General features: G+C 40.6%; 1 protein-coding gene across 14 annotated transcripts in view; it reads left to right on the top strand.

Annotated features, from left to right (window-relative positions):
- The window catches only part of ptprk (protein tyrosine phosphatase receptor type K), a 103,490-nt gene that overhangs the window by 73,191 nt on the left and 4,866 nt on the right, over nucleotides 1-25,433 (top strand). For 2 of the 14 annotated variants that reach the window (XM_046373844.1, XM_046373846.1), the window contains 23 exons: nucleotides 40-241; nucleotides 342-447; nucleotides 749-821; nucleotides 1,084-1,206; nucleotides 1,595-1,669; nucleotides 2,015-2,051; nucleotides 7,085-7,220; nucleotides 10,782-10,811; nucleotides 13,543-13,703; nucleotides 14,054-14,089; nucleotides 15,788-15,799; nucleotides 16,155-16,342; nucleotides 17,022-17,118; nucleotides 17,754-17,899; nucleotides 18,958-18,975; nucleotides 19,636-19,672; nucleotides 19,794-19,891; nucleotides 20,209-20,325; nucleotides 20,496-20,650; nucleotides 20,827-20,962; nucleotides 21,925-22,074; nucleotides 22,953-23,126; nucleotides 25,077-25,208. In XM_046373844.1, the coding sequence (XP_046229800.1) occupies nucleotides 40-241; nucleotides 342-447; nucleotides 749-821; nucleotides 1,084-1,206; nucleotides 1,595-1,669; nucleotides 2,015-2,051; nucleotides 7,085-7,220; nucleotides 10,782-10,811; nucleotides 13,543-13,703; nucleotides 14,054-14,089; nucleotides 15,788-15,799; nucleotides 16,155-16,342; nucleotides 17,022-17,118; nucleotides 17,754-17,899; nucleotides 18,958-18,975; nucleotides 19,636-19,672; nucleotides 19,794-19,891; nucleotides 20,209-20,325; nucleotides 20,496-20,650; nucleotides 20,827-20,962; nucleotides 21,925-22,074; nucleotides 22,953-23,126; nucleotides 25,077-25,208 (2,439 nt within the window). The remainder of the gene's footprint in view (nucleotides 1-39; nucleotides 242-341; nucleotides 448-748; nucleotides 822-1,083; nucleotides 1,207-1,594; nucleotides 1,670-2,014; nucleotides 2,052-7,084; nucleotides 7,221-10,781; nucleotides 10,812-13,542; nucleotides 13,704-14,053; nucleotides 14,090-15,787; nucleotides 15,800-16,154; nucleotides 16,343-17,021; nucleotides 17,119-17,753; nucleotides 17,900-18,957; nucleotides 18,976-19,635; nucleotides 19,673-19,793; nucleotides 19,892-20,208; nucleotides 20,326-20,495; nucleotides 20,651-20,826; nucleotides 20,963-21,924; nucleotides 22,075-22,952; nucleotides 23,127-25,076; nucleotides 25,209-25,433) is intronic. The other 12 variants (XM_046373850.1, XM_046373845.1, XM_046373852.1 and 9 more) reach the window with 12 other exon arrangements.

Genomic DNA, 25,433 nt, shown 5'->3' on the forward strand with positions numbered 1-25,433 from the left:
CACTGCAAACCACGTTTCTGTCTCTCTGCCTCCCCTCAGGTCAGCTACAGTGGTGTGCGTTCCTTTGACCCTTCGGTACCTCTCCAGCGGCCGGGGCTGACGGTGTCTCTGCCCTCAAACGTCACCAATCACCTGTTTTCCCAGCTCCACCCAGGTGTCACATACCAGCTCTCTATACGAGCGTCCACCTCCAAAGGATTTGGTCCTGCAACCACGCTGAACGTGACTACTAATATTTCAGGTAGACTATGTGTTTGAACGTATTTTTTTTAGCATCACGTTTTGATAATTATAATTAGGTCTTACATGGACATCAATACCCACTCGTGCTTTTGCTTCAGCTCCGACAATCGATGAGTATGATGGGTCAGAAGCCTTTCTGAATGAAACTGCAACAACCATCACAGTCCTGCTCAAACCTGCCCAGGCCAAGGGAGCTCCTATAAGGTACTGTATGCATACATACAGGGTGTATAGTACACAACCAAACCCAGGCTTTTGACACACCTGCATGTATGTTGCTAGAGTCCATATTTCTTACTTTTGGCGTGTAATTGGTGTTTACAGTGTAGTGTACATAGTTAGTAGCCATAACACATGGTCAGGGTCAACAGAGCAGTTTGATAAACTCATAAAAGCTGTTTTTAAATTTGGACCTAAGAAATGTTTTGTTCATCAGGAGAGGATCAGTTAAAAAAAACCAAAAAGCTCAGTTCATAACATATTTAAACTGTCTTCTTGTCTACAGCGCGTACCAGATTGTAGTTGAGGAAGTGAATCCCCAGCGGACACGTCGTCAGGCTTCCTCTGACTGTTATGAGGTGATTATTAATCTGTTCTACATCCCTATAACAACCCTCATCTTCACAACCTTTCTAACATACACAGAATTGATTGCTTGAATACGGTATGAAGATGAAAGAGATTTGTTTTACAGTAGTTTTAAAGTAAATATTCTTCATTTGGCTCCATAGACCTTTGGATCTTTCAACTCTGATAAAGCAGACATCTTATTTACATTGTATTTGTAAGCCAGATTTATAGACATGTTTTTTTTTAATGAAAATATATCCTCTCTCCCAGGTCCCAGTTTCCTACCACAGTGCATCTAGCAGTGGATCTCCATATTATTATGCCGCCCAGCTGTCCCCCAGCAACCTGCCTGAGCCGCTCCCCTTCACTGTGGGAGACAACAAGACATATCAGGCAAGCTCTTTTATCTGAGCAACATATTCTGTAGGTAGCGCAGCAAAAATCAAACAGAAATCTTAGTAAACTTGTAAATTATAAAAGGATAGGGATGGGGGAAGAGAAATTCGTGCATCCTGGATCTGCAGAAAGAACAAGAAAATAAATGTCTTTCATGGTATTGCCCCATCTTTCCATCAGATAAATATGAAATATGTTAAAGGAATAGTTCAGCATTTTTTTTTTATAACATTTAATATGTGATCTTTAGAGGAGGTTAGGTGGATTTTTTCATAAGTTAGCCTGTTGTTGGCGATATTTAGCACATGTGAAGGTGCTTCTCATCAAACCAATATATATATTGAGCCTCAGATGAAGTTGCTGATCACTTGCTTTTAATCCCCAGGGTTTCTGGAATCCTCCACTGGCTCCAAGGAAGAACTACAACATCTACCTTCAGGCTGTTAGCAGCACAGAAAGGGTAAATAAATATTTACTTATGCAAAGACGCACCAAACACACAGAGCTGTACCCTGCTGGCTGCTGTCCACAAATACACTGTATGTACACATTCAAAGAGACACACTAATTACAGCTGAAGTACCTCTACCTGCAAGTTGTTCGGGTGTCTGAGAGTACAGTCGTCTAAACTTACTAAAGTGCACGTATTACACACTACTTAAAACTATAAAACATCTGCTAACAAGTGAATATGCGTCAGTTGTTTTTCATTATGCAGTAAATGCACATGCACAGCATTTAAAATACAAAGTTGCACTGGTTAAGGTGTGTGGACTTGTGCCTTTATTCTGTCTTTTTTCTTCAGGAAACAAAGACGCAGTGTTTGAGGTTGGCTACTAAAGGTAAGATTCACACTGTCGCTGTCAAACCTGATACTGATAGTCTGATAATTCCTGCATGTTTCTCGTTCTCTCAGGTTTGTTATGACTGATGTTACACGGGTTGTTTTGCAATGTAACTGTGATAATAATCTGATCAGTCCGGCAATCTGCCAGGAGTTCAGCAGAGACTCGTATGCCTCTCTGTTATGAGTATTAGTGAGGACTGTATAATGTTCTTTCAGAGAGAAAACATTTTCATGTTATGTGTTTGTGTACACATTTATGCCTTGTGTGCGCACACAGTCTAAATATCTTTTCTTTTTTTTATAAGCAGCCATATGTTGGTAGATTATCAGACTGGTTTTAAATGACATGGATTTAATCCCTGGGCAGCCACACACACAAGTGCACACACACTGTTTTGAGGAAACATTTCCAGCAAAAAAAAAAAAAAATGTGGATGATGGATCAGGCTTTAGCTTTGTGGAGCGAGAACAAGGATAAAGAGAAAAATGCATTACCATGATTTCGGTGAAATTGACAGTCCTGGCTGGTAGCATTGAGCTTCAAAGAACAGTGAGGATGTTCAAGTGTCTGTTTGGCTTGTAATGCAAACCTAGAAGGCACTAGAAGAGATAAAAAACAAAATATGCCCTCTTATGAACTGAAACTGTAAGCATATTTAGGTCCTTTTTTCCTGTTTTGGGTTTTTTGTTTGTTTGTTTGTTTGTTATTTATGTATGCTAGAGGTGTAGCGCAGTGCTAATGTTAATAATATAAATGTTCATCTGACACACAAACCATCAGCTAAGACTGCAACAAACAGTTATTTTCATCTTCTATTAATCAACTGATTAAATGTCAGAAAACAGTGAAAAATGCCCAGTTACAAAAGGTGTCATATTCAAATGGCTCATTTTTCTCCAAACCAACAGTCCAAAAGCCAAAGTGTTTGTTTGTTTTTTTCTCCTGGAAAAATAAGATGCTGATTAATTTTCTGTCATTTGACGTCAGCTTACCTCAGCTCTACAGTCATGAACAGACAGACTTTTTGACAAATGTACTTCAGCTTTAATATAAATACCTTGGACGTGACTCATATACATACACCTGAGACTACGAGTATGAGATATGAGGCTATAAAATGACTTCTATATAAGGTCGATGTCATATTTATATGTTCTTTTGCATTAAAGTACTTGGATGTTGTGAGCCGTCTTAGTCCTGCTGCAGTGTGTGTGATAAAGTAACAGCTTATAAAGACTTTCTGCACTCAGTGGTCCTTGCTTTGACCCTTTTCAGCACAATCAGCCGCCTTGATTGTATAATTAATCATTCAGACTGATTGAGTCGTGTTTTTTTATAGCAACCCATCCGGGGACAGACACTGTAAACCAGCTCGCTGTAGGCGATAAATACTGCGGCATGTGGCACTGTTTCATGCCATGATCTTGTCCCTATGAAGCGAAACAGCAAATAAACTAAAATAGAATGAGGGCCAACTTGAAAAGAACTAGAACTGAGATATTCACAGTGTTTATCCTCATGATGCAAATCCCTCCTGTTAAAAAGAGTTCACCTATTTTCCTAACTTAAGGCCAGTGAGTTCAATGTGACCAGTATATGTAAGCCAGCATAGGCTCACGGGAAATTGATCCCATGGGATAGATCAAAGGTGTAGTTCGTTCTCCCCAGTGCCTGCACAGGTGTCATGTTTCCACTGTATAAGAGGAGAAAATGTGGGAAGTTACCGTATTTCCAGTCTCATCATATTTCAAGAACTGCTGGTGCTTGTAGTTACTAGAACAGGTGGTTTACTTTGCTAAAGGCTGCTGGAAAGAGGTGACACTCTGTCTCTCCAGCCTGAGGAGGTCTGAGTGAACCTGCAAGACTTATTTTATATTTATATATTTTTTTTATTAAAGCAGAAAGACACACTAATGGACAGCGAGGTCAGACGATTGTCCCTTCCTCTCTCTTTCCATCCCTCTGCATGTGTTTGTGCGCTCAGCCGAGCATCCGGGAGGCAGGATTAAGTGATGGTGGTCCTATTAGGTCATCCTGGGTATTGTGTATTGTCATTGCTGCCTCAGGGCGTTTTGTGTGTTTGTGGCTGTGTGGGCAAGTTGTGAGTGTTAGTGTACTGACCTGGATAATTTTTTATAGGCATTAAGAGCCATCGCTGACATCAAGAGGTCAGGCTCAGAACTTTTGAAAGATTGTTTTTTCTTTTCTTTTCTTTTGTGTCTTGTTTTGACACTGCTGGCCCGATCGTTTTTGGTCTGAAAGTCACTGAGAAAAACTGAAGCCTGGTGTCGATTTGCATCTTCTATCAAAAAAATCGTGCAGAAGTTTTCACGGTTTGGACCAGAGAGTCAGCCTTTTTAAACACAAACAAGGGGCACATTTGACCTCAGTTAATAACGGCACCAGTAACTGCAGCCCAGCTCATACTCAATTATTGGGGCTGATGCAGGTTTTATTTTCATTAACTTATAACATTTTTGTCTTTCTGAGACACTTTTAGTGAAATACCCCAAACATTTTTTTCTGTGCTGCAATTTTTATTTTATTTTTTTACCTTTGATTGACATATAAGTCAATATTTCTGCAAAAAAGCTAATATGTGAACTAAGTGTTTGGTGGAATATGCTTAAAATAAGAAAAATGCAGAATAATAATGTCCGCCTCATCCTTTCAAAGTAACATTTTGCCCGACACATTACCACTCGTGCTTCATCCATCAATTTGAGTCCTGTGTTTTAGTCTAATATTGTTGCATAATGACACGGGGCTGGATGAGGACATTTCAAAGATTTCAACAGCAGAAACATTTTATCACAAAATAACACATAAAGGTCACACATATTGAGGGAGATAAAGAGAGAGAGGGAGTGATTATGTTTATCTTGTTGATATTCAGTATTAGAAGTGGATTATTGTTTGAGAGATATATTGCATTTTGTTGAGTTTCGCGCATATGTCTTTGTGTTGGATTATTTGGATTATTGTAATGCATGATAATGTTCTTAGGTTGCAGTATGAACTATTCTGGCATTATGGGATCAGGACTCTAAGCTTATGAGCATGAAAACAGATGCTCGATCTCTTTCTGTTGACTCTCTGTCCACGATCAACAGGGTTGAGTCTCCGCTACGGCGTGCACTCGGCCTGAACCATTTGTGGACTATATTCCAAACAAATGAAATCAGGGACTTCAGTCAATGCTCTGAAGCAATCGAGAACAGAAATGAGTTTGAGTACAAGTAATATACGGTGACAGTGGTGCAGAAACATTGGACAGCTACAGTCACATTGCATTTCAGAAGTGTTTCTCAATGAGAGCATGACACCAAGGATAACCTGAAATAGAAAAATACACAGCAGTCAGCAGAGAATATCCTTATTTCTGTATGTGTAGTTAGTGTCTTTTCATTTTTTATGTTTTCTGTAGTGTGGCTGCCACTGTGAGTAGGAGTAGGAGTAGTGAGTGTGCAGAGAGTTCACTGGTTCAGTACATTTACCATCAGGTGATTCAATGAAATCTGGAGTGTTTTTAGTTCAATCGACCCAGCTCCACAAGGCGGTAAAGTGCAGGGATAAATATTATAATATCCCACTGATTGTATGTTATTGCTATGTTATCATTATGTTTTTACTGCCTTGGAAAAGTGTTTTGGTCCAGTTTGAGTCATCTTGTCTAACAATGAAAGTTACAGTTAAATTAATTGTACCTTTAGTCATATTACCATCATATTTCTTAATCCTAAGAAGAACCTAACACCACCAGCAGATGAGTTTAAACGTATCTTGTGAAATATCTTAAAAGCTACTCCATTGATTGGCATAAAATTTGGTGCAGATATTCATGTTCCCCTCAGGATGAACTGTGATAACTTTGGTGACTTTTCATCTAGCTCCATTGTCAGGACGAAAGTTGAATTTGTCCAAGATTTAAGTTTATGACCAAATACCCACAACAGAAACTTTCAGCATGCTAACATGCTAAACTAAGATGGTCAATGTTGTAAACGTTATAAATGCTGTAAACCTGCAGTATGTTAGTCACTAATTGTTGAGACAATGTTAGCATTCTGATGTTAGCATTTAGGTCAAAGAGCTGCAGTTCCACAGGTTGGCCTCACTGAGCTGCAACACAACAAGAAAACAAGACGCAACGACTCTAAGCTAGCATGGCTGGAGACTCTTAGATTACACCAGCTTCGCTCCCAGATGTCTACTAAAAAACACATACTTTAAAATGTTCAGACACGAGCTGTTTAGTAGAAGCAAACGATGTGGGTAGAAGTTTCAGTCTTGAAGCCAAATAAGCTGCTCAAACAGAATTTTGGCTAAATTTGCATCCTGAATGACAGTTACTCTGGCATTTGTGTTGGCAGTTGTTTGACTTCACTTTACAAGGAATATTTAGAGTCCTGACATTTACCTGATCTTTAGCACAGGGCTGATTAAAGCTTCGTTTTTAAATGTCTCATCAGGATTTGTTTCCTAATCACTTTTTAACTTTCTCTTTGTCTGACATAGTGCAGGTCTTTCACAAAAAGGTGCACTCAGCTGAAGGAAAACCCAGACGATAAAGCTTTTCGAGATAGATCTCACAGTAGCTGTACATACACAATAAAAAAAATCTGGCCTTTAAATTAAAGAAATCTCCCAGAAACTGGACACTTTGTACACGTTGTATTCCCCAGATGGCCGGCAGCTTTTAAAAAATTGTTCGACAGCTCTCCATCAGCGGTGGCCACAATAACAGCAGTACAAGAAGCAATCTCATGCTCACAAAGCTTTTAGTACTTTAGTGATTTCTCAAAGGTTACAGTGTGAGAGAAGTTGTGGGGGGGGTTTTTTTCACTTCTGCTGTCCAACAAACATTAACCCTGTGAGCTCAAGAAGCAAAAATATGAACATGAGAGATATAAATTGTAAAAAGAAAAAAAGTAGGTTCATGGGTATCGTATTTTTTAGTGCTGATGGTTCGAACTGATGTTGTGTTAGAGCTACAGTGCTGATGTTTTATTGTAATTACGCTGTAGGTGCTACAGAGGAGCCAGAAGTCATCCCTGACCCTGCTAAACAGACGGATAGGGTCGTGAAGATCGCAGGGATCAGCGCTGGGGTTCTTGTCTTTATACTCCTGGTGCTGGTAGCCATCCTATTGGTCAAAAAGAGGTGAGTGACAGCCCCCAATCACGCTCAACAGTCTTAATGGAAGACTTTTACAAAGGGTGCAAATACTACACGAACAACAGTACTACACCAACGCGCATGCAGATACGAGAACGTACAGAGACAAATGTGCACCTAAGTCCATTCTCTTGTTGTGTGTCCGTCCAGTATCTGCTGCTGTAGTAACACCATTTTCCATCCATCCACCATAAACGTTGATCTCCCTTCAGAACCAGCTTGATAGTTTCCTGGCGGTTGTTCTGCTTTAATAAATAGCTGTGAAGGCTTTTTTTCCTGAGCTCCATGTGAAAATGTAGTTATTTTCCGGCCTCACAGATGCGTGTTTTAGTGCAAGAAAGATCTGAGGCCATTTTTGTTGTTGTTGGGTTGTGCAGTACAGCTGTTGAAACCAATGAGACAACACAACCACTCAGAAGAAAACGAAGGATATGGAGAAGGGAAAGACAGATAATAACATATGTGTGATATCTATACCTAGAGTGTGTTATTAGAGTAGAGATGGAGAGACGGACGAGTTGTAGATAAAGAAGGAGATTTTGCCAAAGGTGACTGAGGAAAAAGCAAAATGTTGGGAAGTACTTGGTTGGTTGGAGTTGGGCATAATGTTAATCACAAAGAAATGTCTTTTTTAAGCCACTGGAGCACACACATGACCTGATACACTTCATTTGTTTACATTCACACCTCACAAGATTTTAAGAGCAATAATTTCTCATTTTAAGTAATGTGGAAAACTAAAAGAATGATATGAGTATTTAATGCCTGCCATGCTTCATCCTTCACGTCTAGAAGAACACTGAGAAACGTCTAGTTGGCCCTGGTGTCGCTGTAACATTTTGGTTCGTGTTATGTTAGTTTGGTGCAGGGCTCCACCGTGTGGTGACTGAAGGCAGCTACAGCATGAGAAAGAAGCTGCACGATGTAGAAAACAGTGAGAAGATAATGTAAGTCTGGGGCATTTCCTCCAGAAACCTGAAGGTCTTATATTCTGATGCTATCATCCTACTTTTTGATAAGGCTTTAGTTGTTTAACAAAACATGTTGGATTTATTAAGATGACACCAGCATTAATCAGGAATCAGACACTGAATTACCAAATGTTCTTGAAGCTTTTTGGAGAGCCATCTTCATGCTTTAAACTTTAAGCCCCATACCCCAAGTCAAGACAGTTTTTGCTTTTCATCTATTCATCAGAAGCAACATGAGGATGACTTTTGTCTTCTCAGACCGCGTGAGTGCAAGCGCATTTACAAGTCATGTACTTGAGCACATGTGTGTAATAATTAACTATCACTAAACATGTCGTTCTCCTGTGACCTTTCAGATAAAATCTGGTGCTCAGGGACTCTTGAGTGCTTCATTAAAAACAGAATAATTAGGAATATAATTTGCATATGTGAGGCAGACACATTCTTGTTGAGTCTGTCTTATCACATCTTTTCTTATTTTAATTTGAAGTGTATTTGAACTTTGAATTTGAACATTAGTGGCTTGGTTTTCTTACTGACCGCCATGTTGCAAGAAAATTAGAATTAATCTTCATCAACTAAAGAAAATGTCTCTTTCAGAAGACACTGTAATAGATTTTTTCTGAGCTCTGAAGTACTGCATCTTGCCAGAGGCTGTAGAGAGCGACCAGGAATTCAGTCTCTCAATTACAACCAATCATGGGCTCTCTCAGCAAACCAAAAACAATTAGAGCCATTAATTTACACTCAGTATTGAACTCTCATCACCAGAGAACTTTGCTAGTGCAGCCCTTGACCTCCACATTTTTGTTCTAATTCTCTTAACCGAATGTTAACCGCAGAGCCTGAACTTAAAGTGTGGGAGAGAAATGCTCTATTCAGTGTCGAAGCTTTTATTATTTCGTGACACCTAACAGTGCTTAAAATATACTCACTGTCCTCACTGATTACTTTAACATGATTTACTGAGCACAATCTGTCCCATGAGGATTTTTTTTTATAATAGAAAAATGGCACAAATTAAAAGATAATGCATTTTTGGGAAAATATTGCTGTTTACGTCCCTGAAATTGCATGTGCAGAACGATGAACTGAATTTAGATCAAGCTGCATTCATGCAGCTGGGCTAAGAGGGCACTTCAAATAAACGTTAGCTTCAGCATGACAGTGTTGCAGTGGAGTGAAACCTCATGCCAAAGTGCATATTTAGCTCATAGTTGCTTAAAGTTTATCTCACGGGCCCACAACTGCACAAACCTTCGCTTTCAATAGCCTACATTTAAAACACTAGTTGGTTACTGCATCAAACAGTTCCCTGCTAACAAGTAGCTCTCAGAAGTGAAAAATTCTGGTTGTATGGCAGCTATGTTCGGTCTTCAGTGCTGTGAGGTCAAGTTAGTGATTTCTGTGGATCCAGTGGAAAAAACACTGTATGGTTGAGGAGACCAGACCGATAAGGAGCTAACAGGTGAATTCCTGTGCAGCCCTCAATCACATGCTGGCCTGCTAATTGGCACATCCAAACTCCTGATGTAGGTCATATGAACTGCGTATTACCAGCGTGAACAACTTTGGAAAAAGGGAATATAACAGAACAACAGAATATTTTCAAATATTATGTTTAAATATATTTCTGTATATATGCCTGGTGTTGTTCTTTCATTTGATTTACGGGAACATATGAGACTTTGTAGCAGCCAACACTGATCAACCTGTGACAGCGGTTTCTGATTCAGAAAACATATTTGCATAACTCTGATATGAAACTGCCTTCGAGCTACTCGAAGTCAGTCCTGAAATCTTGGTTTCAGTTATGATGTATGTTTGTTTGGAGCTATGACACCACATTTGTTTTGAGCTACTTTCAAGGCGGATTCGTAACTGAATGCTGACCACTGACTTCGCTGTGGTGCTTATTATCAGAAGTGTTTTTATGTCACCCTCATGAGGGTGAGGTTCGGTTGAAAGCGTTTGGTAGATTTTCATGAAGGTTCCTGGGGAGATCAATCTTCATTGTCATTGAACCTTTACAACTTTGAACAACAATACTGCATCTTTAAAATGGTGGGACATGATGACGTCGCAGTGACATCATGCTTGCTTTACAGGAAGCGAGCTGCGTGGTGTTACAGATCGGATAGCTTTGTGTCAATTTTGGCAAATTATTTGCTATCCATAGAAGTAAAGGTGATCAGGGCTAAAAGCTCTTAATTTTTTAGCAAATGCAGCTTAAAAATGTTGCATGAATGTTTCAAATATGACACCTCAAGAAGTAAAGGAGAGAAAGACTGCATGTTAATAGTTAAATATTGATACTAGTTCGTACTAGTTTAATAAGTCTCTTGGATTGTTTTGTAGTATTTCTTTAGCATTAAACTTGAGTTTTTACTTTTTAAAGAAACAGGGCCCATAGTTATTATAACGACCCCTTGCATGACCCTCAAGCTTTAGCAGTCAAAAGGTGTTTTCTTCTGTTTCTGTTGTTGCTGGTTGGGACAGGACAGTATTGTCCGAATTTGCATATTCATGACCCTTGTGTCTCATTCTTTGCTTTCTGATTGGCTCACAACCCCAGGAGGACCTACTATTCATACTCTTATTACCTGTAAGTAAACAACCAATCAACAATCAGCTCACCCAGCTGCTGTTATCTTATTGGGCGAATTACTAGTGGCTAGTTGTTGTTATTTTTAAAGATGCAGTATACTTTTTTCAAGACGGAACACATTTTTCAGCTCTGACCAACCAGCCAAAGCCATCCTCATTGACGCCTTGCCAGGGTGGGGGGTCAGTCCACTTTCATGTCAGTCAGGCCAGGACTTCAACAGCTTCCTTATTATCCACCACTTGTTATAAACATACTTAAACCCTTGCATATAGCAAGAGAATGTCAATGGTTTCCTGTCTAAAAATAACAATCAACAAACAAATGAAATTTCAGTGTCCGCTTCTATTAAAGGGACTGAACTGACAGTGAATTGACCTCAGCCCTGGTGTCCTCTACATGCTCCAAAGTTGCTCTGAAGCAGGCTTATAGAGGCCAAAGTTGGCCACCAACCAGTACAAAGCAGGCCAAAGTGGGACGACACAGGCCTAAGCGTGTTATTTGAAAAAAGAATGCTGCACTTGTGACTTGTAGCTCTTTGTGTGCATGTAGTCATGTGATCATCCATCCGCCCATCAAGTCACAGGTATCACGGTAGCTCTGCTGCACATGCTCAGTGTCTCCTTCCTGGTTCCTGTTCTGAAATAGTCCAGTTCCTGTTTGGAGACTGGCTCTGATTTTGGTCATTTTGGTCTGTGGGGTGTTTTTTTCTCATGTTGTGGGTACTTCCTTCTCTACTCCGGTAATCTCATCTGCTGTGACCAAAATGGATCTCTAATCGCTTCCTTTAAAATGAGGTGGGGCCCGTTTGGTGAATAAACATGGACATTTATTCATCGCTTTCTCGCTTGTGTGGGCATTTATCACGTGCACATGAACACATTATGGTGCGACAAGTTAGCATCATGTAGTTTAAAGGTCTACAGCAAAGCAAAATGAAACAAGTTACAGATCAATTATAAGCGTAAACCAAGTTATTATTATGAATGGACAGAGACTTTTTGATTTCATGAGATGAGCAGAAAGATTGGATTGTTTAAAAACTGCACTGCACCACCAAAGTTCACCATGTAGTATCTGTTTGCCAGGAAACAGCAGTTCTCCAAGAAGTTCAGAAGACATTTTCAATGTGTCTTGGCATACATGTACTGTTTTAATGATATTAATTTAAAATAGATCAAATTCAAATAGAGATCCACTCTAGTTCTGGTCACAGCTACCTGTCTCTCTGTCTCTCAACTTCTCCTTCCTTCTCATTAAGTGTTACATATACAATACACAGCATATGGTGGTTTATAATTTATATGAACAGCCTTCTCTTCTATGTCCATGTTTTCTACCAATAATACACTCACAAATTCCCCAAAAAACAGCTTAATCTGGTCAGTGGTTAAATCTGGGTATTTGAGTGTGTGTGTGTGTGTGTGTGGTCTCAGAGGTGGCGTATTTTGGGGTCGCAAGGTAAAACATCCCATAAAACGCAGCATGCTTCCTGTCTGTTTGCTGGGAAGAAGTCAGAGCCGTACGTTGTATCAGTTATGCAACAATCAAAAAAATCAACTTCTTCATCAGGCCTTTCATGTTGGCGCTCAAGCTGCTGTCCAAGTGAGGAACTAACTCACTTAAAGCAGGCCATGTTAAAAAAAAGCACATTTTAAGTGCTGATCTGTGCAGATGTTGTCCTAACTGATGTACGTCTATGGCTCTGGGTACAAAATGTTCCTGCATGCATCTGGCATGCTCGAAGTATTGAGCCCTCTACGGTTGTTCTTCCTGGGATTTTATGGCTTGCACACACCAAGAGACTTGAATCTGATAAGGACGCCTCGATGTTTAGATTTTAAACTTTTATTTTTCTTCACCTGGCACCAGGTATCATGACAAAGAAAGGTTTCTGTTCCTTGCAACAACAAAGAAAAACAGGAAATATACTGACAGTCTGTGAAGAAAAATAAGAGATTAAAACTTAAAACATCAGGTATCTCTAAATTGTATCTTTCCTAGACGCAGCGTACCATTCCCTCATAATTCTGGACTGGCTATTTATAAAATGACCTCAGGTCCTGCTACTCAGATGTTATGATAATAACTGTGGCACTACAGATCATAAGTCATTCTCTTACTGTTCTTTCAATGGGCTTCTTCCTTCGCTGTCGGATGAAAACCAAATGTGTGATACTTTGGTTTTTCTGTTTTGCTTTACTGATAACCTACATTTTGATAATGAAGAAAATAATGAATTCACAGAAAAAAAATGCGGACTTTCAGACACCTGGAATTTGCATTGGAAATCAAACATTTTTCAAAGGCTTTCATCTGACAGCTCATCTGTGGCACCGAGGTTGATTACAGGGTTTCCCTTTGCTCCTGGTACAGTTTATTTTCCCCGGTCTGTATTAGATGCTTTCCCCTCTGCTCATAAAGCTGAGCCCGTTTAAGCTGCTCCTCTACCTCCCTTGCCTGTTCTCTCCTCTTTCCTTCCTCTCTTTTTCTCTTCTCCCCAACGTCTCTCTTTTCTCCTTATATGTTCTATACTCTGCATCTTGAATCAGCAGCCTGCAGCCCCCAGCCAAGTTTCGTTGCCAAAAACACCAGATACTGCTTCACAGAAAATCAGACTACACCTTAAAATCCAGCAGTATTCCTTACATGGTGGTGGTCTGCAGGCTAGCTGATGTTTGTGTATTGGATTTTTTCGACGCCTGACTGTGTCTTTCTCTGCCCTCTACAGGAAACTGGCTAAAAAACGCAAAGACGCCATCGGAACGACTCGACAGGAAATGACTCACATGGTGAATGCGATGGACCGCAGCTATGCTGACCAGAGCACTCTGCACGGAGAGGATCCCATGGCTGTGACATTCATGGACTCTCACAACTACAACAACAGATGTAGGCTCATAAACTTGACTATTATTACTGTTTTTATAATTTTCACTCATTTTCATTCTTCTGTACTTTTGTCTTCACTGAAGAGACTTAAATTGTTATTCTCACAAACTAATGATGCAACTAACAGTTAGTTCCATTACTGTTTCGTATTTTTTTGGTTAAGCATTTGGTCTGAAATGTAACAAAAATCACAACTTTCCTGAGTATAAAGTGACGTCTTTAATGTCCTTCCCGACCAGCAGTCCAAAATCCAAAGATTTCCCGATGTTCAAAGTTCACTTTTAGGTCCTCATCTTTGTTTGAGTAACACTGATATTTAGAAAATTTCTTCACCGTGTTTCCTCCCGCAGTGCCCAACGACCCTCTGGTTCCTACAGCTGTGCTAGGTGAGACATGGTTGGATATGTCACACTGACCGCCAGTCCCCTTTAATAATCATCCTTCATCCTTTCAAAGCCCCTGTGTTTGCAGCCCCGTCTTTGTACATCTCTGGTGGTTAAAGTTTCCATCACATCCCGCAGTATTATCACCTGTGTCAAGTACAGTATGTTTATGTGGATGAATAGTTTGGCTTGACTGAAGTTTCATTACCTTTTCCAAAGCGCTGTATGTTTTACAAAGGCCTCTAGTGTTACCACAGATTGAACCTATCAATTCAGTAAGCAGCGAAACACTGTGATGCACTGAAATGAACATAACTGGAGAGAAAAACAACTAAAATACAAAATGGATGTGGTTTGGATGTGTTTCAAAGGCAATCTAAAGATTGTACCTCGTGCCAACTCTGTGTGTAAAACATGGCCAGTACTAAAAACTCAGGCAGCCAAGCGCTTCATCTGTTGTACTGTGTGCTCCCTGGGTTCAGTCACTCCCAATCCCAGCCACGTTTTCTGTCTCCTGCCCAGTTACTGATATTCACATTAATTACTTTCATCCTCCCTTAGAGATCTCATTATTTTGAGTTGTTTTAAGTCTTGCCATTTCTTGTCTCACAAAACGACAGAAACTAATGCATAACAGGAGAGAGACGATTTGTCATGTTGAAAACAACTGCAGATTAAATCGGTGACATCAAGCAACAGTGAACAACTTGGTGCCTACAGGCTGGTGTGTTTGGTGAAAGTTTTTCCTTGCGCGGGATCTTAAAGTCTGCTTGGATATCTACCATCTGTGTTATTCCCCAGCCTTGTTTTGTTGTGGATGCCCCAGTCTGAATTGTGAAAGCTGCAGATTTGGCCAAGTCTGGTCCAGCGCCAGTGTTGCGCTGCAATGTGTTCATCTGTAGTTTAGCCTGGCATTGACACCGCAGCATGATGTCGAGTTCTAACAAACCCTTAAGGGCTCCACAATCTACAACGCCACCAAACTGTGTTAATTAACTCCTCCATTGCCTCTAATTTGGAGTGAAGGCTGCAGTTACAATCTGTCTTGGCCAATCACATCACAGAGTCGCAGGAAGTAGCGAATTAAGAGGCAGTGTCGGGTCAAGTTTACTGTTAATTGTCCTGACGAGGGCTTAACAAACCTTTAACAATCAGTAATGAGCTAACATGTCCGCAGAGCAGAGGAAAGCGTCCGTTTGGATGAAATACACAGTGTCAGTTAATAAACAGTGGCCAGGATGAAATCAGTCGGTTGTGCTTCAACCCCAAGCTCCTCCATTATACGACCTGTCAGTCCGTGCATTACTACTGCCAATTCACATTACCGCCCACCGCACAGAAAACGTTCACCTGAAAGTTGTGCAGCGCGATAATTAGCTGCAACTGAAATACTTTTTAAATGTACACGCCAACAAAACGCAAAAGTTAATGATATCGTAGCTGCTGCAGTGTGAAATACGTATTTGAAGCAAACTAAACTCGATCGCAGTAGGCTTTTTATGTTGCTATAGATGTTGTTTTAGCAACATGACAAAAAAATGTGCATTATCTTTTTTTATTTGTGTCATGCTTCATTTCCTGTTTATTTGGATCATGCATTGTGTATAGGCCCTTATAGATTGATCTTCCTAACAAATCCTTTAACCTGCAGTCTGACTGAACCTTTTCGCTCTTTTCTCTTTCTGCTGCTTTGACATGTAGTTCCAATCACAGGTGAGTGTAGACGGAGAAAACGATGTGACGTTTTGTTTAGTTTGAGGACTATGCTGTATCTGCTTATGTTAATAGTTCAAAGCCAGCAGCTGGTACGGGTTTGGAAATATGCTTTGTTGGTTTTATATATTTAAAAGCAATGTTTATTTTTTTTTTAATTTCAGCTAGAATATACATGCTGTTATCTAACCAACCTTAACCCATAAGGCTTTTGAAATCCTGCGAGTCGTCTCTCAGGCCTGTAAAGGAACAGTGTAAAATGCTGCTTTTAGTGCCTTTAGTGCAGGCGCTGACAAAACGCTATACAATTGTCGGTTATTTTGCAATCAAGCTGACGAGTGCTTTCCTCCTGCAGACGAGAACCACAGCGGCTCGGCGGCAGAGAACAGCCGGCTGCTGGACGTTCCTCGGTACCACTGCGAAGGAACCGAATCCCCCTACCAGACGGGGCAGCTCCACCCTGCCATCAGAGTGGCCGACCTCCTGCAGCACATCAACCTAATGAAAACATCGGACAGCTACGGCTTTAAGGAGGAGTATGAAGTAAGAATATTATCAGCAGTACTTTTAATAACAGTAGTATTAGTGATGTGGCTGGTAAAAGCAGAAAATGTTTTACTTAATGTATTAGAAGCAGTCATGTTGATGAACATGAGCTGCAAATCTTACATATAAACCCGATGAGTATGTATTTGTGGCCATTAAGATAACTGAAATGTATCGTATACACGTTTTAACTCTCACCAAGAAAATCAACGGTGCTTTATTTGATGTTTTGACTTTACATTTAAAGCGATAAAATGATTAAAAATAAAAATATTTTCTGACTTATTGACTAAACAGTTAAAGAGTGACACTTTTTTTTATCCCTCTTTTTTGTATGGTATAAGCTTTACACTTTTTTATGTTGATTTTATGTTTATTTTTAATATTCTAGATGTATTTTTACTTCTATTTCAATTATAATTCTTTGGCTTGTAGACTTCTAATTTTGGTTGGAGCAACTGTAACAAACACAGTTTCCCCCAGGGATCAATAAAGTATAAGTATCAGTTTTATTCTGATTCTGAGTTACATAAACCACTCATGTATCAATGAAATAAAACCAGCAGAGCAAAACAGTCACTTAAGTTCCTGTTTCTGCTCAGAGTTACCCAGCAGGAACGTTACTGTCCAGGACCCTGACAGCTAATTTTCTTTGCCGTTGTTTTGTCTGTTTTTGGTGTTACAGAGCTTCTTTGAGGGCCAGTCGGCCTCATGGGATGTGGCCAAGAAGGAGCAGAACCGCACCAAGAACCGCTATGGGAACATTATAGCATGTGAGCTTTATTTGTGTGTGTTCATAACAGAAGCTGCAGTGTGGTTCATAGGAGGAAGAAGAGGGAGGGAAATGCATGCAGTACATGTGGTTCTTAGAGTCGTGTTCTGATTTGCGTGAAGTTGTCCCTCAGCTGATGTCGATCAGTTGATCAGTTTCAAATGTACTCAAACGATTTTACGTCACCGTCGTAGGCACAAGAGTCTCAGGTGCGTACGTGCCTGAAAATGCTGGAACTTGTGTCATTTTGTTCATGCGTTGATGATTGTGTTGTGCATAGAATATTTTCTGCTTTCGAGTCTGTTTTTCAGATGAGAGAGATGCTCTACATCTAAGTTTTCTTAAATCCCCCGAAAACTGGCTGCTTGTTGTAATACTGATCATGAATCACATAAAAAAAATAAAAAATGATGTGAAAAAAAAATATTTATTAATAGATTAACAGTCAAAATAATCTGCTTTGATCAGATTCAACTGACAGTGAAGATCCCATCACACAAAATATGTTTTCAGGGAGCTTCATTGGTGCTGTTTTCTACCCGACAACATCTTTCTTTTTTCTCTCCTCTCCATGTCACTCTTCTCTTTCTCTTTCTCTTTCTCTTTCTCTTTCTCTTTCTCTTTCTCTTTCTTCAGATGACCATTCACGGGTTATTCTCCAGCCCATAGAAGACGACCCCTCCTCCGACTACATCAACGCCAACTACATCGATGTAAGTGGAAACGCATCGAATGCTACTATTGGCTCCCAACGAAACCAACGAAACCACACTCCCTCGCTCGTATGTCAGGCCTCTATACCTTTATTGCGTCTACTAGTCATCCATTGTGCCATTTGACACATCCAGCCACCCTGAAAACACGTCATACATACAGTACATGTGTTCCTTCTCAGGCCTCAGTTCCTGTTGTCTTTCTTTTGTCCTTGTCCATCTACGCATCCATTTTGAATTTATTTCTGTAGCCTCACACTGCCAGTTTAAATTACATTAGAGTTTAGTGGGACTTCCTCAGTCATAACACAAAGCGATACTTTTATTTCTTCAAAATTTTGATACTTTTGACAATCCTGGCTAGCTGTTTCAATTTGTTTCTAGTCTTTATGCTAAGCTAAGCTTCATATTTATCGCACACACACGAGAGTGTTATCGATCTTCTCATCTAAACTTTAGTCAGGAAAGTGAACAATAGTATTTTCTTGTCACGGCGTTTAGCCTTCAATCCATTCCACATTTAGCTGGTCTGATCATTCATTTTATGTCATTTTCCATCTTCCGTCTCTGGTTTTTTATCATCTGTCAGTCCATTCACTCCATCTTCACTCACATCTATCATCCATCCATCCATCCGTTTGTCTTTTTTCCCACCTCTCCACTCCGCTGTCACCTTTACATCAGTAATCTGCATGTTAGTCACACGTGGTGCTTTTTTTAAATGCTAGTGATGCTCACAGCATTATCTTCTAAATGATCATTAACTGCCATTAAAATCACATGCATGCCTCCGCTCACATTAAGCTAGAATTAGAGTGAATAGAGTGGACACTCCCTGGTGCATCCAACTCTGTTGGTGCAACTATATTTAGTTACATAATTTAGATTTTACTGGGGAAAAAAATGACATCAGCTCTCTTTGAGACTTTGGGCTGGAAACATGACAGCCAGAAGTGTCCTCTCTATTCAGTCTAAGTTTTAGATCATTTTTTTTTTCTGCACGTCCTCTTCAGACTCCCATTATGTCAATGCAACTTTTCTTTTTCTGATTGACACTCACTGACATTGTTGTGCTTTCTTTCTTTCTTTCTTCCACTCGTTCTTTCTGCCTGTGGCTTGGGCTATAGATTTGGCTGTACAGGGATGTAAGTATCACTGTGGATTCTTTCATTCACGCCCCTCAGCCCACACACCCATTCACCTGTACGTCCACTCACACACTCGGCAGCACGCGCATCGAGTCGCACTGTCCACATCTTGAGTTGCTGGGGCCTCGGCTGCATGAAAGATTTCACTTCCATCTCGCCACTCCCACCACCTTACATCCCAGTGTGTGCTAAAGCGTAGTACCATTATTTACGAGCGGGTAATTCCGATCATTGGCTGTCACAGCTTTTTTGTTTTTCGCACATGACAGTTGTTTTAAAGGTGACGGGCATCAGTTCATCAGTAGATTTCTGCAGGGCCTTAGCTCGAGCATCTTTTTGCAGCATTCAGAAAAGTCAGGCACGAGCATTGATGGTAAAAAGTTCTCACACGTCCGACCACCTCGATGAGATGCCTGAATGGTTCTAATTCTTGAATACAAACAGTATGCTGTGCAACTCAACACTCAATTACATTCGTGATGTCGTCAGGATATTTCAGTTAACTTTACTACTAACTCCTCGGCAGTTCTCCACAATGTTAGCATTGCGCTGATACCTGATTCTGTGTGATTTATTTATTTATTTTTACATTTTTACAAAGTTCCACATAGAGTTTTAAGCATATTAACTTATTGTGTCATGATGTTTTGTTTTCAGGGCTACCAGAGACCGAGTCACTACATTGCTACTCAGGGTGAGATGCTGGAACACCGTCGAGTGCTTGCTTGAATAGAAAGTCTTCATATCTGCTGTCGTACAGGATGTTAGACAAATTTTCTTCCTAATTGTGTGTGTGTGTGTGTCCTCGTGTGCAGGTCCTGTTCATGAGACGGTGTATGACTTCTGGAGGATGGTGTGGCAGGAACAGTCAGCCTGCATCGTCATGGTAACCAATCTGGTGGAGGTTGGAAGGGTAAGTTACTCATTTGCTTGCGTCTTGCCTCACAAAGTTTCTTCAAGCTCTGTGAACAGCCAGATTAAAGAAAAGAATTATATATCGCTAGTCAGAAATCATGAACACTTTCAAGTGGTTTTTAAACATTGAACTTTAAAACATGATGTCACTCGAAAAAATGTAGATCAACCACTGGAGCTGCCAGTCTGTTATTGGTCAAGCCTGCAATGTTTAGGACATTAGATTATTTAATATCCCCTATCTTCCTCTTGGTCCACGTTTCATCAGCTTTATAATTCGTGTTTGATTAAATGCTGATCTTTTACTTTAAACAGGTTAAGTGCTATAAGTACTGGCCTGATGATGCGGAGGTGTACGGAGACTTCAAGGTGACTTTTGTGGAGGTTGAACCTCTTGCTGAATATGTGGTTCGCACATTCACACTGGAGAGGGTGAGTCATAGCTTCCATTCTGCATAATGTCTCTCTGTTGTCCTGCATTTAGCATCATTTGCAGTTTTGCTAAATATCAACAGTTCAACAATTCAGTGAGGGAACATGCGTAATAAAATGTAATCAGACATCAGGCATAAATGCAACCTGAAGATGTCTTGTGTCTTCAGCGTGGATTCAACGAGGTGCGGGAAGTCAAGCAGTTCCACTTCACAGGCTGGCCTGATCACGGAGTCCCGTATCACGCCACGGGCCTACTTTCCTTCATCCGCAGAGTTAAAATCTCCAATCCACCCTCTGCTGGCCCAATTGTGGTCCACTGCAGGTACAAAAATATATACAGACCTTTGTTTACTTTACATAATCCAATAGACATGATTAACATGCATCCTTAGATCTAATATATGCACTAATTGTCAAAAATAATTGAGTTGAAAACTTTTCTTTTCTCCCTCAGTTATGGACATAAAGAATGACTTGTCGCTTTGTCTCTCTCTGCAGTGCCGGAGCAGGACGTACGGGCTGTTTCATAGTCATCGACATCATGTTGGACATGGCGGAGAGAGAAGGAGTGGTCGACATCTACAACTGTGTGAAGGCTCTTCGCTCCAGGAGGATCAACATGGTACAGACTGAGGTGACTGCATTACCCATCCTCCATCTGCATCCACATTTCAGAATATATGCAGTAAAACCTCACCGTAAGGCTCAGCTGTCAGCTTGGTTCAAGCTCAAGTGACCCCATCGAGCCATCTATCTGCCACCTAGTCATAAACATGCCATCTCACTTCATAAGCCAACCTTTAAAGCATATTTCTGGGCAGCAAAGGTGAAATTCATTTTGTTATTTATTCAAAGGATTTGAAAATATCCTACTTTGGCGCCACCCAGTGGTAGGACCAGATTTTACACTGTGTGCATGTTGCACCTTGAATGCAAGCACCTCCTTCAACAACTGGAGATCCTCAGTAAACACTAACGGAATAAAGAAAAGTCCATCCACATACAGATACAAATACAGATACAGATACATAGAAGTAACAGTTACTGTTTTCCAGTTGTAGTTAATACTGTACAGAATATACAATTAAGAATAAGAGGAACTTCATGTACCTGCTGCCCTATTGATTTTTTTTTTTATCAGGAAATTGCTAACAATATTAATTTTAGTTGTTTCTATAGTGACAGCAAGGCAAAAAAGAGTCATTTTATTACTCAAGGACCGCGATCTCCAAACGTTCTCTGCCACTCATCAGACAAGAAAACACGTTCGCACTCCTTCAGCAAAGCAGCCTTCAGTTCACTCTGTCTGTTCATCGAATCGAAGCTGCAGTCATTTGCTTTAATGATCCAAGAATACAATTTCCTGAGGTGAAGTAAAGCAAAAGTCATCATCTCATCTCACTCAGAGCTCCATCTCCCATCAGTCGTCACTCGCTCACACTGTCAGCATGCTCTCTTTGATTTGGTGCCACGGTCCCTGTGTTATCCATGCAACAAGTTATGTGCGTGTTTTACTGTTTGCCAGTGTTTTTTATCTGTGAGCGAAGGAAGTGTGTGTATGTGATAATATGCATGTCTTGAATTATTTGACTCCAGGAGCAGTACATATTCATCCATGATGCCATACTAGAGGCTTGTCTATGTGGAGAAACAGCCATCCCAGTCTGTGAGTTCAAAGCTGCTTTTTACGAGCTGATCCGCATCGACTCACAGACCAACTCGTCACATCTGAAGGACGAGTTCCAGGTAAACCTGATTGTATCTTGCGTTTTCAGCCATCTGAGTAACATTTCGAGCAGCGTGGCCGTTTTACAGTTTAAAGATTTTCCCGTCAAGAAGAATGAAGGCTGTGGTCAGTTTGAAGTGCATTCAGAAGCTGAGGTTTTCCAGCCCAAAACAAAATATCAAAAGGTCAATAGAAATGTCTCAATCCACTCCTGCAGCATAATCCTCGCCTCTGATGTTCTTCCACATGCTTTTCAAACAATAGCAGCTTGAGGTTTTGAGGTTCTGAATGGCCGTGCTGCAATACTCAGTAGATTTAGCCACGTTCTGGTGAGATGATCAACTTGTGAATCCACATATCCCCAACCCCAAAAGTGGACTGCATCTTTCAGCTTCACCCTAGAAACCAAACAACTTCATCAGTACAGTTTTTAAGTTTAAAATAAAGCGAAACACAGCACAGCTGAACTTAAAGGTGCAATATGTAATTTACTTGTTCTGTTGACAGCTAAAGTTTCTGTTTACATTACTCACCAAAATGTATTGTGTGAGGCCTACTGATAACGTTGAACACTTGTCCTTTCTCACAGCTGCGGTAATTTTAAAATAAAAAGTAATTTTAAATCCAGCATTGTGGTGCTTGTCTCTTGGCACTTTTTGACCACTAACTGTTGTGTCCATGTGTCGTCACACTCGTGCACGATACAAACAAAACTGGGAGCACTGGGTTAAAAGATTGCTCCGTAGCGCTGCTAGTGGTCAACAACTCCACATGGTACCTTTAACATGCCGGCAGAACAACACTGTTTTTGGACACCCGTTTTCCTAATCGTGATTTGCGATTTTCAAAAACTGCTTATTGCTAACTCGCGGGATATACATGTCTCTCTTCTTTCCAGACATTAAACTCGGTGACTCCTCAGCCTCAGCCTGAAGACTGCAGTATTGCGTTGTTGCCTAGAAACCAAGATAAGAACCGCTTTATGGATGGCCTTCCTCCTGACAGATGCCTTCCTTTCCTCATCACAATAGACGGGGAAAGCAGCAACTACATCAATGCTGCTCTGATGGATGTAAGTCTTATTACGCACTCACATGCACACACAGTAAGGTTGTGTTATTTTCAACACATCGAGCAAGAGTTGTTTGACATTTCACATTGTGTGTATGCTGCTTTCTGATGGGAACATATAGAAATAAGCTTTGAGACGAGGATACGTGTTGTTTTGACGTACAATATGTGGACAAAAATATTGGGACATATCTCTTTAGAACTCAGGGGTGGTCTGGAGCTGTTTTTCAGAGTTCGGGATCGGCTCTAGACTTCCAGTGAAGGGAAATCTTAATGCTTCAGCATACCAAGACATTTTGGACAACGCGATGCTTCCAACTTTGTGGCAACAGTTTGTTGAAGGCCCTTTTCTATTCCAGCATGACTGTGCCCCAGTGCACAAAGCAAAGCTCCATAAAGACATGGTTGGATGAGTTTGGTGTGGAAGAACTTGACTGGTCCACACAGAGTCCTGACCTCAACCCCATCCAACACCTTTGGGATGAACTGCAACTGGTTTAATGATCATGTGTCCCAATACTTTTGTCCATATAGTGTAATTTCACTGTTTGCAATATGAAAAAGTAAATGAAGCATATAAAGTTACATAATGTGTAATTTCTGCTGTCCCAGACGGAAATCACGTAGCTGTTGAAAATGATACACATTTGTATGATATTAAACTCTATGATGATTAGGACAGACACACGTCATATATTTCTGCACTGACATACAGACACCACACACACACACACACACACACACACACACACACTCACACACACAGACTCCCCTCCCTGTTTGTGTGATGCTGTGTTTGTGGTTTTAAGCAGCAGAAGGCTAGAGACAAATCCAGGTTCTGAAAAGACCACTAGCTTCTCTGGCCACCATCCGATCTTTAACAGCCTTGTTGTTTTCATTGGCATCAGTTGACTCTATCTCAACATGCTGCCTGTGTACCCTGACTTGACAAACAAAGTCATTAAAAAGGTAGAAAGCTAAGGTAAGACAGCAATACCCGGTCATCGTCAGGCTTAGTTACTATTAGTTTCTTAGCAGGTCTGTTTTCATAGACTTTATTCATCAGAGGGGGAAAGCTAGTGAGGGGTGGGCTGTAGATGCAGTATGTGAGTTTATGATAATGGTTGAAACACAAAATGTAATACGTGCATGGTGTGGAAAGAAGCCTGGCTTCTCTCCAACAAAGCAGCTGGAAGAGAAAAATACGATTATTGCTGTAAGACCTCTGGAATTGAGTCCAATTTTTAAACATTTAAAGTTTAGTCACTTACCTTTGGCCTCTCTCTAACCAAGCTGTCAGAAGAGTTCCAGGTAATGGGATTTTACTTCAAATCTTCAATACTGGATTTGTTTCATGGCTTCAGTGTCGTTCTGCCTCCAGGTTTATGTTCAGTAGAGCCATTTGCCCTCCTAAATCCGATCCCCCTGCCAACCCAACCACATTAGATTCTCCTCATGATGACAAGTCATTCACGCTCATGTCACACATCTGGCTGCACATTTTCATTCAGGATGAGTCGGGCTCAGTTCACGTTCGGTTCTGTCAGGTCATCACGTGACTAGAAAGTGTGAGACTTCTTGGTTGATTTTCTCTGTGACAAATTTGCCGTTTTGAGGCATTTTTAGTGTGAACTTTAACTGAACTTGAAATCAACTGACCCTTTTAGATAGAGACGTACTGTATGTACAGTGTATTCCTATATGCGACGCATGCTCCTCACCCCGCATGATCATGTGACCAGACATCACCTGTGTTGCCTGCTGTCCCACAAACTGTCCCTCTCTGCTCTGCTGTTTGTGCTTTGCTCTGTGTGTGTGTGTGTGTGTGTGTGTGTGTGTGTGTGTGCTTGAGAGAGAGAGAGAGAGAGAGAGAGAAAGATGTTTGGATGAAATGACACCACAGTGTGTGCGAAGGGCCTGATGTTATTTTCGTCTCCTTTGTTTCCCACAGAGCTACAGACAGCCTGCTGCGTTCATCGTTACCCAGCATCCTTTGCCTAACACCGTAAAAGACTTTTGGCGTCTGGTTTACGACTACGGCTGTACCAGTTTGGTGATGCTGAATGAAATCGACCTGGCTCAGGTAATTCACTTTTCTGTTTCCTTGGTGTATTGACTTTATACTTTCGTAATGTCAACAATCTGTTGCCGTTTTGTTTCTGATAAACATAAAGCTTCAATATACATATAAATATAGTATAACTTTTAATAACTTCATCATACTGTAAACTTGAGATACATAAAACAATCGAAAACAGATACTAATACAGGGATCCTACCTAAATATCAAAGAATTCTGTAATTTATT

Source organism: Scatophagus argus, chromosome 19, assembly GCF_020382885.2.
Source record: "Scatophagus argus isolate fScaArg1 chromosome 19, fScaArg1.pri, whole genome shotgun sequence".
Lineage (NCBI taxonomy): Eukaryota > Metazoa > Chordata > Actinopteri > Scatophagidae > Scatophagus > Scatophagus argus.